Below are 13,483 nucleotides of genomic sequence, written 5' to 3'. Positions count from 1 at the left end.
CTAGTTTCGCTCACAAAGTCGTCCATTGGATCATGTCATGTATGACTTGGCTGAGAATAGCGGTGGAGTTGTATGTGGTCGGTAATAGCGATGTGCCGTAATGTGAAGTTGTCGCCGGTGCGTGTCGTCGTGCCGTTTTACTTTTCATGGACCTTGGGTGTGTGTATATATAGAAAGAAACATGGCGTCGAGACCTTGTTTACATTGCCATGTCAATGAAGCGTGCTAGTCAACGCCTACAACTTATCCACATCGGGAATCAACACCCCGCAAATTTCTAGTTTCGCTCACCAAGGTGTCCAATGAATTATGTCATGTATGACATGACTGAGAATAGTGGCGGGGCTGTATGTGGGCCGTGGGGTGCTATTTTGAAACAATTTCAACTCTTAGATATTTTGGTATTGGTATTTGGAATATTGGCAGTGTGACCTTGTAGGTTTTTATCGTTGGCTTAAGCATATTTTGTAAATTCAACGGAACTGTGTTGGATTCGTTTTTCCACTCTCTTGTGTGTGTGGCCTGCTGCCCCCTTCTAGTCCTTCTTTGTTCCGGATGGTTTTTAACTATTGCGTAGAGAGGTGCAAAATCTTCATAGAGTCTTTAAAAGTGTATCTGAGACTGTCTTTGAGTAGTATGTTCTTTGTGGATAACATTCTTTCCTTTTTCAAGGCTGGCTGTAAGCAAGCTATCCACGTTGAATAGATAATTAATACATACGGCATTGTCACCTATAATGAAGTTCAAAATGTCTAACATATCACAAAATCTACTTTTGAGCCTATGTAGATGGGGCTGCCCACTCCGGAGGGACGTGTGAATATTGTGAACATACAAAGTCTACAGCCAAAGCTCTCTAAAGCACTAATAAAGTAAGGCCATAACCATATGTCCCAAGGAGGAAAGAAATCGTTGATCAAGGCCATTTTCCATGCTATCCACACAAATGGTATGGGGGTCTTTAACCTACACGTGGGTCTCTATGATGATGTAATTAAGATGATCAAATTTTGTCTGTCGGGTGCTAGTTAGGGTAAGAGACACACACTGAAAAGGGGAAACATGCTTCGTTCGAAATATCACAAGAACATTCGCCTGGGAGATTTTTGCAACTCTTTACGGAGCTCTTACAGGCTAACATGCTTAGCGTTTAATTGAAGTCTGAACAATTATTATGCACAAGTTCACCATGCCAATTTACTACCTTAATTGTGAAAGTGTGTGTAGGCCCCAAGTATGGTTTTGGTAATTAATGAAAATTCATATGCACTAACGATTTAGAGTTGTATATGAAGGAATGTTCCAGAGATAATGCATGATGAACATTGGATGGGTTTGAGGATAAATGCCATCAAGATAAAAAAAAATATGCATTGAGATTTTTTAATGGATGGAAATTTCAATGTACAAACGGTTTCATCAAGTTATATAGAAGAGATGGTTCATATGTGATGAATTAAGTACATTGGACTGATTCCGAATGAATGCCATCAATATATATATTGTATCAGGTCATTCAGTTGAAGTTATGATTATATTATGATCTAAAGGAAGCAAAGAAAAATCAACTTAGAATCGTAGATGGGTTCAATGAATAAACCAATATGATTAACATGAAGTTCCCATGAAGAACCAGATATGACTGAGATTGAGTTCATTGGAGCAACTCAAAGGTGGTGCTCATGATTGGGTTCCCTAGTTGAGCCATCCTTGATCATGTATTGAAGCAAGCAACTTCAAGTCAAGAATTCCTTAAGCTTTTCAGAGATCAAGAAATTCCCTAGAAGATCAAGACACAAGTGTAAATTATATATTATGGTAGGATGAGGTGATCTTATGTGTCCGGTGTTTATATGTGGTTTTGATTCCTCTTATGAGCTTGAATCAAGAAGGCAACCCATGAGAAGATGGCATATAGTGGAGGTCACGAAGGTTGAGAAGAACATGTTCAAGATAACCACCCCAAGTGATTTTATGCTTAAAGCTTGACATCCCTTTGGTGATAGTGGTGCGAGTATGCTACCCTAGCAAAAAAAAGTACAACATAAACAAGAATTTTTTGCACTAATAGACCACTATATTACCACTAGATCCATAATCCTGCATCGGAAGTAAAATTGGTGTAGCGCGGTAGTGCAGTATATTCACACTATGCTACAACATGCCAGGCGGGTCACTACCTTGGCTCTGGCCCATGGACCATAATCTTGAAGACCAACATCGATTGATCTTGGATGGTGAAGCTTAAGGACGTCAAGCACAGGGTTGGCATGGACCAAGGGTGGGCTGAATTTTCCATTGCTCACGACATCAAGATCGACTATTTCATGACCTCCAAGGTCCTCAAGGGCCATATGTACAAGGTCAACATCTTTGTCTACAACATGACTGAGGTGGTCAAAAAATACCCACAGCACGATCCAACGCTTGCCATTATCTGGTTGTTGTTTGAACTATATTGTGTCGCCTACCTATCGAACATATGTTGATGTTGTCTATCTGTCTTCGTGATATGTTATTGTATGAAATAAGTTGACTTTGGTCTCCCGTTTATGTTGTTGTTTTAGTATGTAATTTTGGCTACGTTGTTGCATTTTTGAGAATGCATGGAGTGCGGCAAAATATAGCCCAAGCTACATGTAGCACTTTTCAAAAATGATAAAAACGTCATTTCAAAGTTTTAAAATATTTTGGTAAGAAAAAAGCTAAATGTAGAAAATGATCTATTATATCAACATGCAAAATCTTAATTCAAAATACCTTATATTCTAGGCTGTGCATAAATGACAGGAGTGAGGTTTGCACTAGTGAATAGTGCAACTTTTCAAGCCTCCAAAAATCTTCAGGTTTTGTCATTTGGGGCAGCTCTTTATTTCGGTTGAACTGACTGCAAATTGTAACAGCCACCGTTCTTGATTTACATAAGGTGGGAGTTCATGAGTTAAATACTCAGGTACTCTGGTACTGTTACCATAACATCTTGTTTGACGAGAGAGTGAAAAATCCACTCCACTTGTGAATTGCAGTGCTAGTGTTTTTCTTTTTTGGAGATCGTTGCAGTGCTAATTGTTCAGTCGGGCATTTTAATTGCGTGTAGATGCAGAAAACTGCAGACTTGCTGTGCTCCAGTTTCAGTGGTGGATACAAAAATCCATATGGCATAGTTATATAATAACTAAGTTCATATCACTATTGAAATTGCTGGAGACAAACAATCTAGATGTGACCAGTCTTTTACGGACAAAATGACACCCCGTAATTAGATTACAAATCTTTCATACGGAGTAAGATGAACTGGCATATTTATCTTCCTCCAGGAGAACATGTCTTCAGAAACAAAGCAGGAGAGAGCACATGTTCAAGAAACGAAGGCCCTGGCGGTACTCTCCAACACACGACCAAAGCACCGAGGTTAATTCTTCAACAACAGCAGCACTGCGGTAGCAGTCAGATAGAAAAAAATGTGCTAACTGAATGCCGTAATACACATAGCTATCCGAGTATGCTTGATAAAACATGTTCATACAAAGAGCAGATGCGACCTGGTGAAATTTTGTTACAAGCAAATTGCACACTGAACAGCAGAGATCAAACAAACAGGGCCATGGAAGAGGTACTCCATCATTAACAGCAATGAAGTTCTAACATCATAGATCGATACTCCATCGTTAACAAGACATTCAACACATCATAATAAGTATAAGAGCTACTGCAACCATCCAAAACGACATGTTCTACTGGTAGTACCAGTAAGAGCTAAGAACAAAAGGAATGCTCTGAATCCAAGGGCAAAGCATACCAGGAGTGTTGAACATTCAGATATGCCTCCTCATCTTCTCCTTGCCTCCAGTGGGACGGAATTGGAATGATGCTCTCTTGGAGGCGGTGCTGAGTAAGCAACATACAATATTGCCTCTTTCCGAGGTTCACCATTCCTAAGAACTCGCCACCAATGTCATAGCGAAACACAAGTTTATTGTTAAACTTGATCAGCAGCTCGCGCTCGTTGAGCACAACCATATCACTGAACCATCGCACCGTTGAATCGAGTGTTGCTTTCCTTTTCCTTTTGGAAGAAGCTAAATAAATTTGCCGTGATACCTCCACGGTTGACGGGTTGATCCGGAACTTGAAATCCCAGATCCCAGCCTCGTAATCCTGCACCATCCAGACATCTATAGTGTTGTAACCGGGAGCCGGGCTTCCCCAGAAAGCGAGCGCCCCCTTCATGTCGAACAACTTCCTATTAGAGCACAGCTGGGTGGGACCACGCATCCGCCGGAACGACTCGGCTTCCGTGTCGAACACAATAATGTCATCTCCGACGTCCCCCAAAATGGGACAGCCACCATAAGGAAACCAGTGCAGGCTGCCGCGGTGGTGGACCGGGGGTGGAGACGAAGATAAAGGGCATATCTCCACGAGTAGCTTATGTTCCATGGAAGGCGACGAGACTCCTATCATTGTGACCGCAACATGTCTCGGCTCCTCGGATCCCACCGTGAGGGCGTGTAAGCTGGATTTAGACGACAAGTCGCGTGACTTCGAGACCCAGAGCACCGTGTATTCTCCGGTCGGACGGTGCCGGTAGAACCCGATTATGTTGTTGAAGAAGCCTTGCCCAACCTGAAGCTGGGGCAGGAACGCATGTTCGCGGGTGACCGGGTTACGGATGTAGTATCGGGTTAAGTGGCGGATGACGAGCAAGCCGTCGCAGCTGGCGCGGAGGTCGCTCTTGGAGCGGTGTTCGAAGCCCGGTAGGAAGGGCCAGAGCTGCTGATTGGAGCCGGTGTCGCGGATGACGACCAGACTGGCCGGCCGCCCGTTCCCGTTGATGATCGGGAGCGATGGCTGGCGGCGGCGGTGCTCGAGCATGAATTCCGGCGTGGAGGTGATGCTGCGCCACGACGTGCTGACGGCTCGACACCGGCCGACGTCCTTGGACGGCAACTGGATCAGTATCTTGTCGATGATCTCCTCGGGCAAGTGCTCAAACAGGTTCGTGCGTCTCCTGTCCGGCATGGTGCTCCGTCGAGTCATGTCAACTGAAAAGAAGCGCCAAGCTTTAGCGCACAAGCGGAAAATCCACCACCAGGGTAAATTGCTTCAGTGACCGGCGCGACAGGCAGGAGAAGTACACGAAGAAGGCGAGACGGGTGTATTTACCCTCCGAGTCGGAGACGCACAGCGGCACGGAGCAGGAGGGTCCTGCAACGACGTGCTACCCTGCTTGGGGAGGAGACATTGAACTGGAAACCCACGGTGGTGAGCGAGCACGATCTGGACGCGACGAGAAGCGGCCGCAACAGAAATCGAGGAGGAGCGGAGGCTAGCTCGATCCCCTCTGGAGTGAAGAAGAATTACTCCTGTACTCCAGACTCCAATCGGATGGGGAATTGGGAGGAATTTCGCGGAGTATTAGGTCTTGCGGTGTGCTCCAGACTCCAATCGGATGGGGAATTTCCGGTTGCACTTGCAGGCGACTAGGCCGAGGAGAGATTGACTCGAACGCTCCAAAAGTCTTCTTATTTCTCCCGAACTCGACCTCTTTATTTAAAAACAATAAAAATCATATTCAGAAGATTCTAAAGCTTGTAAATATGATTTTCAAATGTTTTAAAATAAAGGGTTCTCGGGAGCCAAAAACTCTAGATCAGTCTCTTCTTAGTTTTTTTTATCCTTACAACATTTTAGGAAAAAATCACTGATATATTTATATAGTAGTAATTCTTTGAACCAGCTAGCGACGACATAAGCACTTAAACGAGCTGAAGACGCATTACCGCTCCCCCCCTTCCTCATTGAAGCCTGACAAAGTTTATAATAATAGAGCTTGTTGTAGAAAACATATGAAATCATTAATTAAGTTGGGTGAGTATAATTTAGTCAAATTTGCAGCTACTAGAGCTATCTCTACTGTTAAATATTTTAAAGTTAGTTTTGGCTTTTAACCACCTTTACTTGAAACACCCCTTCACACAAGAGATCTTATCGTGCCTCGGTCCTCCGTCTTTTATCTAGGCCTAAAATTCTACCTCGTTCACTAGTTGTCTTCTTCAGAAGTAGTCGCACATCGACCATGCAGCCTTGTTACCTGGTCCTTTTTTTTTTGAGAAACACAGTACAAACGCAGCCGCTCACATACACGCGCATACACTCACCCCTATGAACGCACATACGCACACCCTATCCCTATGAGCACCTCCGGAAGACTGAGCCGGCGGATTGGATCTTGAAATTGACGAATGTCCACGACTATTTCTCCATGCAGCGCTCGGCTATCCTGACACTATTTGCTTCGTTAGAAAATCAAACACTCTTAAGCTTGGCAATTTTATGGGTATCTATAACATAATACTACATATATTAAATGAAAAAATATTTCATAATGTATTTATTAAACCTTCGTTTGAAAATAAGTGACTCCGAAAATAAGTGACCCCAAGTGACTTATTTCCTAACGGAAGGAGTAATATTGTTTTGATATTGTAGATACCGATTTGCATCTATAAACTTAGTAAAAGAATAAGAGAGCTAGATATTGTAAAACAAGCAATCACTTTCTCTGGTTCCATAATTCTTATCGTGGTTTTAGTCCGAATTCAAGCTAAACCACAGCAAAATTATGAAATGGAGGCAATATGTGTTTTACCTTTTTTTTTTTTTGATGCGCAAAACAGGGCTGCCGGCCTATATAGCAAGTCCTGGATCAGCCTCTGGGCCGGGTATCTAGAACTATTTCGACTGTCTAGCTCTTTAGGCTTGTAGCCGACTTACTGGACAGGCCCAGCCCAGCCCAGCCCAACAATAAATCTCAATCCCCTTCCCATAGAACCCTAGTCTGCTTCCGCACGGCTGCTCCTCCTCCGTCGTCTTCGCAGTTCGCCTCCGCATCCGACCAGCCGCGCGGCCGCGCCACCAGCTCGTCTCCTCTGATGGCGGTACGTTCCCTCTCTCCTCCCCTCGCCATCTCCTTCTCCCGTAGCAGACCTCGTCATACAGCAAGTTATTACCAGTTAGGCTTGGGAACCCTAAGGTCGTGCGGCTGTGGCGCGGCGACGAGGCACCTCGCCGTCTGCGCGGCGGGGGGCTGTAGGGGTGCGCGGCGTTTAGTGCGAGCCGCTGGGTGAAAGCGCAGGGGGAGATGAGATCGAACTCGAACTGAACTTCTCTCCCGAGTTCTGAGTCAATAGCACTTTCGATTTGTTGTTCTTTCGGGCCGGTTAGTGATCCCGTGTGTCGCTGCGGTTGCGAACCTGACCTATCCGAGGCTCTGAGCATCCCGGCATGGAGATCGTGCATTACCATCAAAGTTTTGCCGGTTTGGTCAGGGTCTTTAACTAGATATATAGTTCCTGATTTTGGATTTGGGAAGAAGTGACATTGTTCACAAGTGAAGTTGTTGCCAAAGTTTGGCAACCTTTCTCCTGCAATGCTACTTATCGGTCACTAGTTGCAAAATTCTGCATCTGCTACTGCAAACTACTGATATTGGGTTTGTGCACTGCTATTCCGAATCCAAATTTGTAAAATGCTATTTTAAAATATTTTCCTGCTACAGGCCATAATTTGATGTTTATGCCACTTCCCAGCTGAGTTAAGGATCTGGTGTGAGTACTATCGTGTTAGTGGTACAAGCTTACCATTGGCTAAGCTCTAGTTGCGGACTCTAGCTAGTTGATTCAGAACTGTTTCACATGAGTAAATATGAATTGAGATGTATTTTTTCGGGTGCTTGCTAGGTTCCTATATTTAAATGAGCCTGCATCTTTGATTTATTTTGTATGAATCTTCCTGCACCTTGTAGTACCTGCTTCCTTGATTTGCATTGTGTTGATTTAATGCAGAGCCTGGAAAACATTTGTATAGGGAATTATTTTTGGTTAGGGTTTTTTAAGTTGTAGGATTTACATGTCATGTACTTCAAATTAAGGTTGTAGCATCTGTGCTTAGCTTCAAAATTACCCCAATTGTATCGAACATCTTTTCGCATACATTCGTAAAAAAATTATATGTTACATACTGTACTACTACTTCCTTTGATAATATGTGTTAATTGCTCATGTTTCTTTACTACGCTGCAGACTGTGCCTGTTAACCCTAAGCCATTCTTAAATAACTTAACCGGGAAGCCTGTCATCGTCAAGCTGAAGTGGGGGATGGAGTACAAAGGTACCTTTATTGGATTTTGTCCCTTGTTAGTTACATTAATCATCTGATTGTCCTTTTCAGATTTGTCATTCTTATTCAAGACCTCAGCTGTACTAATGCATGAATTGTTTCCTTTTCTACCTCAGGATATCTTGTTTCAGTGGACTCATACATGAATCTGCAGGTAAACTTCACATTGTTTGTGCTTAGCCATTTTACATGATGGAGGACACTCATGCTGTTTGATCATTTTATCATACTAGTTTGTTACTTACACTTCTGACTTATTGCAGCTTGCTAATACTGAGGAATACATCGACGGGCAGTTCTCTGGAAATTTGGGTGAGATACTGATAAGGTAATCCATTCATTGATCATTGACCACAGCTAGAATGTATCATTAGTCCATCTCTATATATTTGCTGAAATTTTAACATTAAAACTCGCATCCTTGCACTTTCTGAAGCCTGTATCGAATCATTGACCACAGCAAGAATGTATCATTAGTCCATATATCTATATATTTGTTGAAATTAGACATTAAAACTTGCATCCTTGCACTTTCTGAAGCCTGTATTGAATATCTGATGAAAGATATAATATTGTGAATCCGCAACTGGTAGCACTCTCATAACCCTACAAGTCAACAAACTATAGTAGATGTGGAAGTATGTTATGGCTGTTAATTAGCTTTTTACTCTTAATATTGCATATGCACAAGTGAATGACCTGGTTCCATCAATGTTCTGATTTGCTGCTTAATCTGCAGGTGCAACAATGTTATGTACCTCCGAGGTGTTCCAGAGGACACAGAGATCGAAGATGCAGAGTGAAGGAGTACATGGACTGTTACTAGGTCGATGCTTGTTGTGTGATGCTGAAAAACACTACTGTAGTTTGTCTCCATATGCGCAAGTGACTGTATTAGCAAGCATTGCGCTCATGTTAACTCAAATTCTGTATCCTGAATGAATGGATGATTGACTGGCATGTCTTAAAAACGGTGATTGGTTATTGCTGGTAGGTTCTGCTGCAACCATATGGTGTTTGATATGTGACTGTCCAGCGACTCAACATAGGTGCATGAGCTGATGTTTCTGCTCCAGTTAGATCTTTCTTTTCGCTAATAGATGTCATTATCCTGTAACATCTTTTAGCCATGTATTAAATTTTTACCAGTTGCAAAAAGCACTGATCTTTTGGTCATCTAAACGTTTTAACCTTAAACTTTAGCACTAGTTGATTGATTTACAACTTGGATTCTAAAATTTGTCCACAATCACATTGTACCTGAGCCTGACGCTTAACTTGTTTGATAGTGCTAATCGTCTAGTTGCCCCTAAGATACTGGGCTTTATATTGCAGGTTATGACTTGGCGCCTATATTTTGTCTTCCGTTAAGCTCAGGTTGGGCGTTCTGGTTACCCAAATTTCTGTAGACCAATGTGCCAAGATAGAAGACAATGAGGGTATTTTGATGCAAACTTATCCTGATGAGGAAAAATATTGCCATAGCACATCTAGTGTGATTTGGCTCTTACAAGGGGATTCAAGTACAGATTTCTTTCACACTGGCAAATGACAGAAAGCAAGAACACAATGTATATTCTAAAAAATGTGATCATATTGTTAAAATGGCTATGAATCTGTACTGATATTTTGGGGCATGATCATAAACTGTTAGAGGAAGACAAAAGCGTTCCAAAAAGATGCATCTCAACTGGATATATTCTGTAGAATTCCTTAGAGCTGTGCTTGCGGACCCTTTTGTTAGTCGATCTTGATTTATTTTTCTGGGGAATAGCATGCATAGCACTATGGAATATGGATTACCTGCCAACCTTCACTGTTTATGGTATCAAGAGTCAAGACCCTAAGAGTCTTAGATCTTCACCACCCTCATCAGCAGAACCAATGGGGACCAGCTGTACCGTAGTCCTTTGCAACGTCGTGAAAGATATCCTCAAGCGGTCAACATTGATGTTCTTGACTTTGTTATTTAGGGAAAGAGAATAGAATGGAAACTGATACTCCACGCGTTCGATGAAACTTGTTCTAGATTTATCTAAATTTAGATGTATCTAGTCACTATAAGACAACTTTAATGGGAGGGAGGGAGTACATGAGGATCGGTATCCCACTTCTGTTCACCTCCTTCACCACTTTGTGCTGATTTGCTTCTGCTCGATCAACTCCATCATGTTGCTTGCTCGTGGGCCACACACCATCACTTCTTCAAACTCTCTGTAAGCCAGTTTATCTCTCTACGTGTTCTTGCTTTTGGTCGAGAGACTCCTCCAACGCTACAAAGTGAATCGTTTAAATGGGGGTACTTTCACTCAATTTAAGGTAGGGAAATGAATATATTGGCCATTGAAATAAATATATAAGTCACGGATCTTTATTATAATCCAAAAGCTATGCTAGATCCTTTTCTTCAGATCCAGCTGAAGCAATCTTCCGTTCCCGCTCCGTTTCACGATTATCAATCCAGCATGCGAGAAGAAACAAACAGAGTACGGCGGTCACCGTGGAGAAGAGCATAATCATGTACGCATCAATGCTCTTGGAAGGGAAAATCAAGAAAATCAGCACCATGGAGATCCCCATGATCCCAGCAAGCGCCATCATCGTCTGCACCTAGATTAGAAGAAGAAAAAGCGTACACTGTCTCGATCAATCCCCAAAAGTCCCCAGTGTTAAACGAGTAAATATGCATATATTTGAATGCCACATACCATACAGCTTTCATCACATGGTGGAGGCGTGATCAACTCTAGTCCCCGTTGCTGTTCATCGATGTTGTCGCCGTGCTTGACAAACAGGAGGAGTATAGCCGCCCAGTAGGAGAACATGATGGCCACGACGAGCGAGTCTTGCCAATCGGGCCAATAGTTGATGGCCGCTACCACGGAACTCATGAACATAAAACCAGCAACCATAACATACTGCACAATAACGTAGAGTATTTTAGATGCCCGTGTTACAAATTTACATTATATGCATGCAAGCAATCGAAGATTATTGATTCATTGTGTACGCACGTACCCGATTATTTCTGTTCGATTCCTCCTCGTGGAGGTCTGCTATGGGCCATGGCACGAGGTGCAGCTCCGCCTTGTCCGGCGCCGCCGCCTTTGAAGCAGATCTGCTCGACCTCGAATGGTGGACGTGTATGGGAGGCGCGAATGATCCCGCCGGCGACTGGCAGCGGCACACCCGCGCGCAATGGCCGACCATGGTCGATCGAGATCGGTTGATCACCACAGGCCGCGGCGCAGCTACAAGGAAGCAAGGAAACCCTAGCAGGCTATGGAGGCACGGGATGACTTTGTTACTGCAAAGTGGGATTGGGATTGGCCAGGCGCGCCGGCTTACAAGCCTAGGTTGTTATTATCACCAGGTGAGGGAAGAAATGCTTATTTCGGTCACGGACAAAACCGGTGGAAATTTGCGAAAAAATCGAAAGTCGGTGAAGCCTCGAACAATGGTGTGTTTTTTTTTTTAACCATAATAGCATATTTATGTGGACCACGTTTGGCGCGTATAGACTGCGCGTCGTTTTTTAGGGGGCAAACAAAACCGCAACACAGGGTTTTGAAGCATTTGACATATCAATCACAATGAAAATCATACAAAAAAATGTTTTAGAGTCATACAATGCAACAATAATCTGAATTATAACAAATGTTTAGCCACAGACAAATATAAGATAATTCAACAAATAACAAATGGTTTGAAATACAAATAAATCCTAATTGTCGTGACTCTGCCAATGGTGTTGATTAAGATCAAGTTGAAGATGTTCTGCTGACCCGGAATTCTCAATCCCTTGGTATGTTTCAAGAAATGCCGCAATAGTATCTGGGTTTCTTGCTGATTTGACCCGGGTGCCAACATTATCAAAGAAAAATGATAAGTCTCTCATCCTCGATGATCATATTGTGTAGAATCACACATTTGGTCACGATTTCCTTGAGGGTTTGCATATCCCAAAACCTGGCTGGACCTCGGACTACTGCAAATCTATCTTGCTAAACACCAAAAGCCCTCTTAAAGTCTTTTTGGGCCACCTCTTGCTTTTGCAAACTCTGCCATTGGGACTTTGATGCTCTTCACAAATGTAACCCAATCCGAGTATATACCATCGACAAGGTAGTACCCCATTGTGTAGTCCCTCCCATCGATGTTGTAGTTGCAAGCCGGAGCATCACCTTTAGCTAGCCGGGCAAGAAGGTGGGATCTATGCAACACATTGATATTACTGAGAGAACCCGGCAAACCCAAAAAAAATTGTGCCAAATTCAAAGATCCTGGGATGCAATTGCCTCAAGCACGATCATCGGTTCTTTGCTCTTGCCACGGTATAAGCCTTGCCAAACTTTTGGACAATTTTTCATATCCAATGCATGCAACCAATGCTACGTAGAATACCTGGCCAATCTCGGGGTTCGTTCTCCACCATTAATATAATGGTATCTTCTTTGTTGGGAGCTCAAAGATACGTTGGCCCAAACAAACGGATCATAATGTTGCAAAACTGACGAACGGGTTCCATGGTTGTATCTTGACCTATGCGAAGATACTCATCGGCATAGTCCACCGGAATGCCGTAGGCAAAGATGCGCATGAATACGGATATCTTTTGGCGAGCACTAAATCCTACGAGCCCGGCCGCAGTTCTCTTGCGCTTGAAATAGCGATTATTGCTCCCGCATGTGTCAATGATCTTGTTGGACAAAGATTGACGCATTCGGTACCGGCGGTGAAAGAGATGAGACGGGTATGTGGGTACCTCGGCAAAGTAATCCTGCATGAGCATATTGTGCCCAAGAGCGTGGTTGCGGGGGATGCACAGCCGCCCCATGGATGACCCCTTCAGCTTCTGTGGCCTCATGTCCAAGGTCTCCTTCGCTGCAAGGATTACGACCGTTTGCTCGATGTCATCGTTGAAAAAATCCTCCAAATTGGAGTCGTCGGAGGAGGAATAATCATCCATCAAGAAGAGCACGCACGGGTCCATCTACAAAGCGGCAGCATCGAACGGGTTACGGGTCGGCGATAGAGGCAAATATGCGGCTATTGACCAAATTGGTAAGGTGGCGAGGGTGCCATACCTTGGCAGCGGCGAGGAGTCCGCGGCTGATTCCGATGAATGCGGTGAGGATGCGGGCCGCAGCGAGGGCCGGAACGGACGCGGCGGCGCGGTGCAACTATTTCTGCCGGACAAATTTGAAGGGGAGGCTCCGCGGCGTCCGGGATCTGCACCGGCGCGCGGCGGCGATTGGTGGGGCGGAGTGAAATGTGGAGGAGCTGAAAGTTTCTTCGCGCC

At 43.8% G+C, this 13,483-nt stretch overlaps 3 protein-coding genes across 3 annotated transcripts; 1 reads left to right on the top strand and 2 right to left on the bottom strand.

Annotated features, from left to right (window-relative positions):
• Positions 1-3,624: 3,624 nt before the first annotated feature.
• LOC127311752 (putative F-box protein At4g09190) lies at positions 3,625-5,122 on the bottom strand. The gene has a single exon (XM_051342213.2). The coding sequence runs from the start codon at positions 5,038-5,040 to the stop codon at positions 3,757-3,759; it is 1,284 nt and encodes a 427-aa protein (XP_051198173.1). The 5' UTR covers positions 5,041-5,122; the 3' UTR covers positions 3,625-3,756.
• A 1,684-nt stretch (positions 5,123-6,806) lies between these two features.
• On the top strand, positions 6,807-9,204 carry LOC127311753 (probable small nuclear ribonucleoprotein F). The gene is made up of 5 exons (XM_051342214.2): positions 6,807-6,941; positions 8,085-8,172; positions 8,298-8,335; positions 8,445-8,509; positions 8,921-9,204. The coding sequence occupies exons 1-5, from the start codon at positions 6,936-6,938 to the stop codon at positions 8,982-8,984; spliced, it is 261 nt and encodes an 86-aa protein (XP_051198174.1). The 5' UTR covers positions 6,807-6,935; the 3' UTR covers positions 8,985-9,204.
• A 3,000-nt stretch (positions 9,205-12,204) lies between these two features.
• On the bottom strand, positions 12,205-13,174 carry LOC139834024 (uncharacterized). The gene is made up of 2 exons (XM_071824410.1): positions 12,738-13,174; positions 12,205-12,394 (listed from the first exon to the last, which is right to left on the bottom strand). The coding sequence occupies exons 1-2, from the start codon at positions 13,172-13,174 to the stop codon at positions 12,205-12,207; spliced, it is 627 nt and encodes a 208-aa protein (XP_071680511.1).
• Positions 13,175-13,483: the final 309 nt, after the last annotated feature.

The sequence above is a fragment of the Lolium perenne genome, chromosome 7 (genome assembly GCF_019359855.2).
Source record: "Lolium perenne isolate Kyuss_39 chromosome 7, Kyuss_2.0, whole genome shotgun sequence".
Lineage (NCBI taxonomy): Eukaryota > Viridiplantae > Streptophyta > Magnoliopsida > Poales > Poaceae > Lolium > Lolium perenne.
The sequence above is the reverse complement of the archived record's forward strand: the minus strand, read 5'-3'. Positions and strand labels throughout refer to the sequence as shown.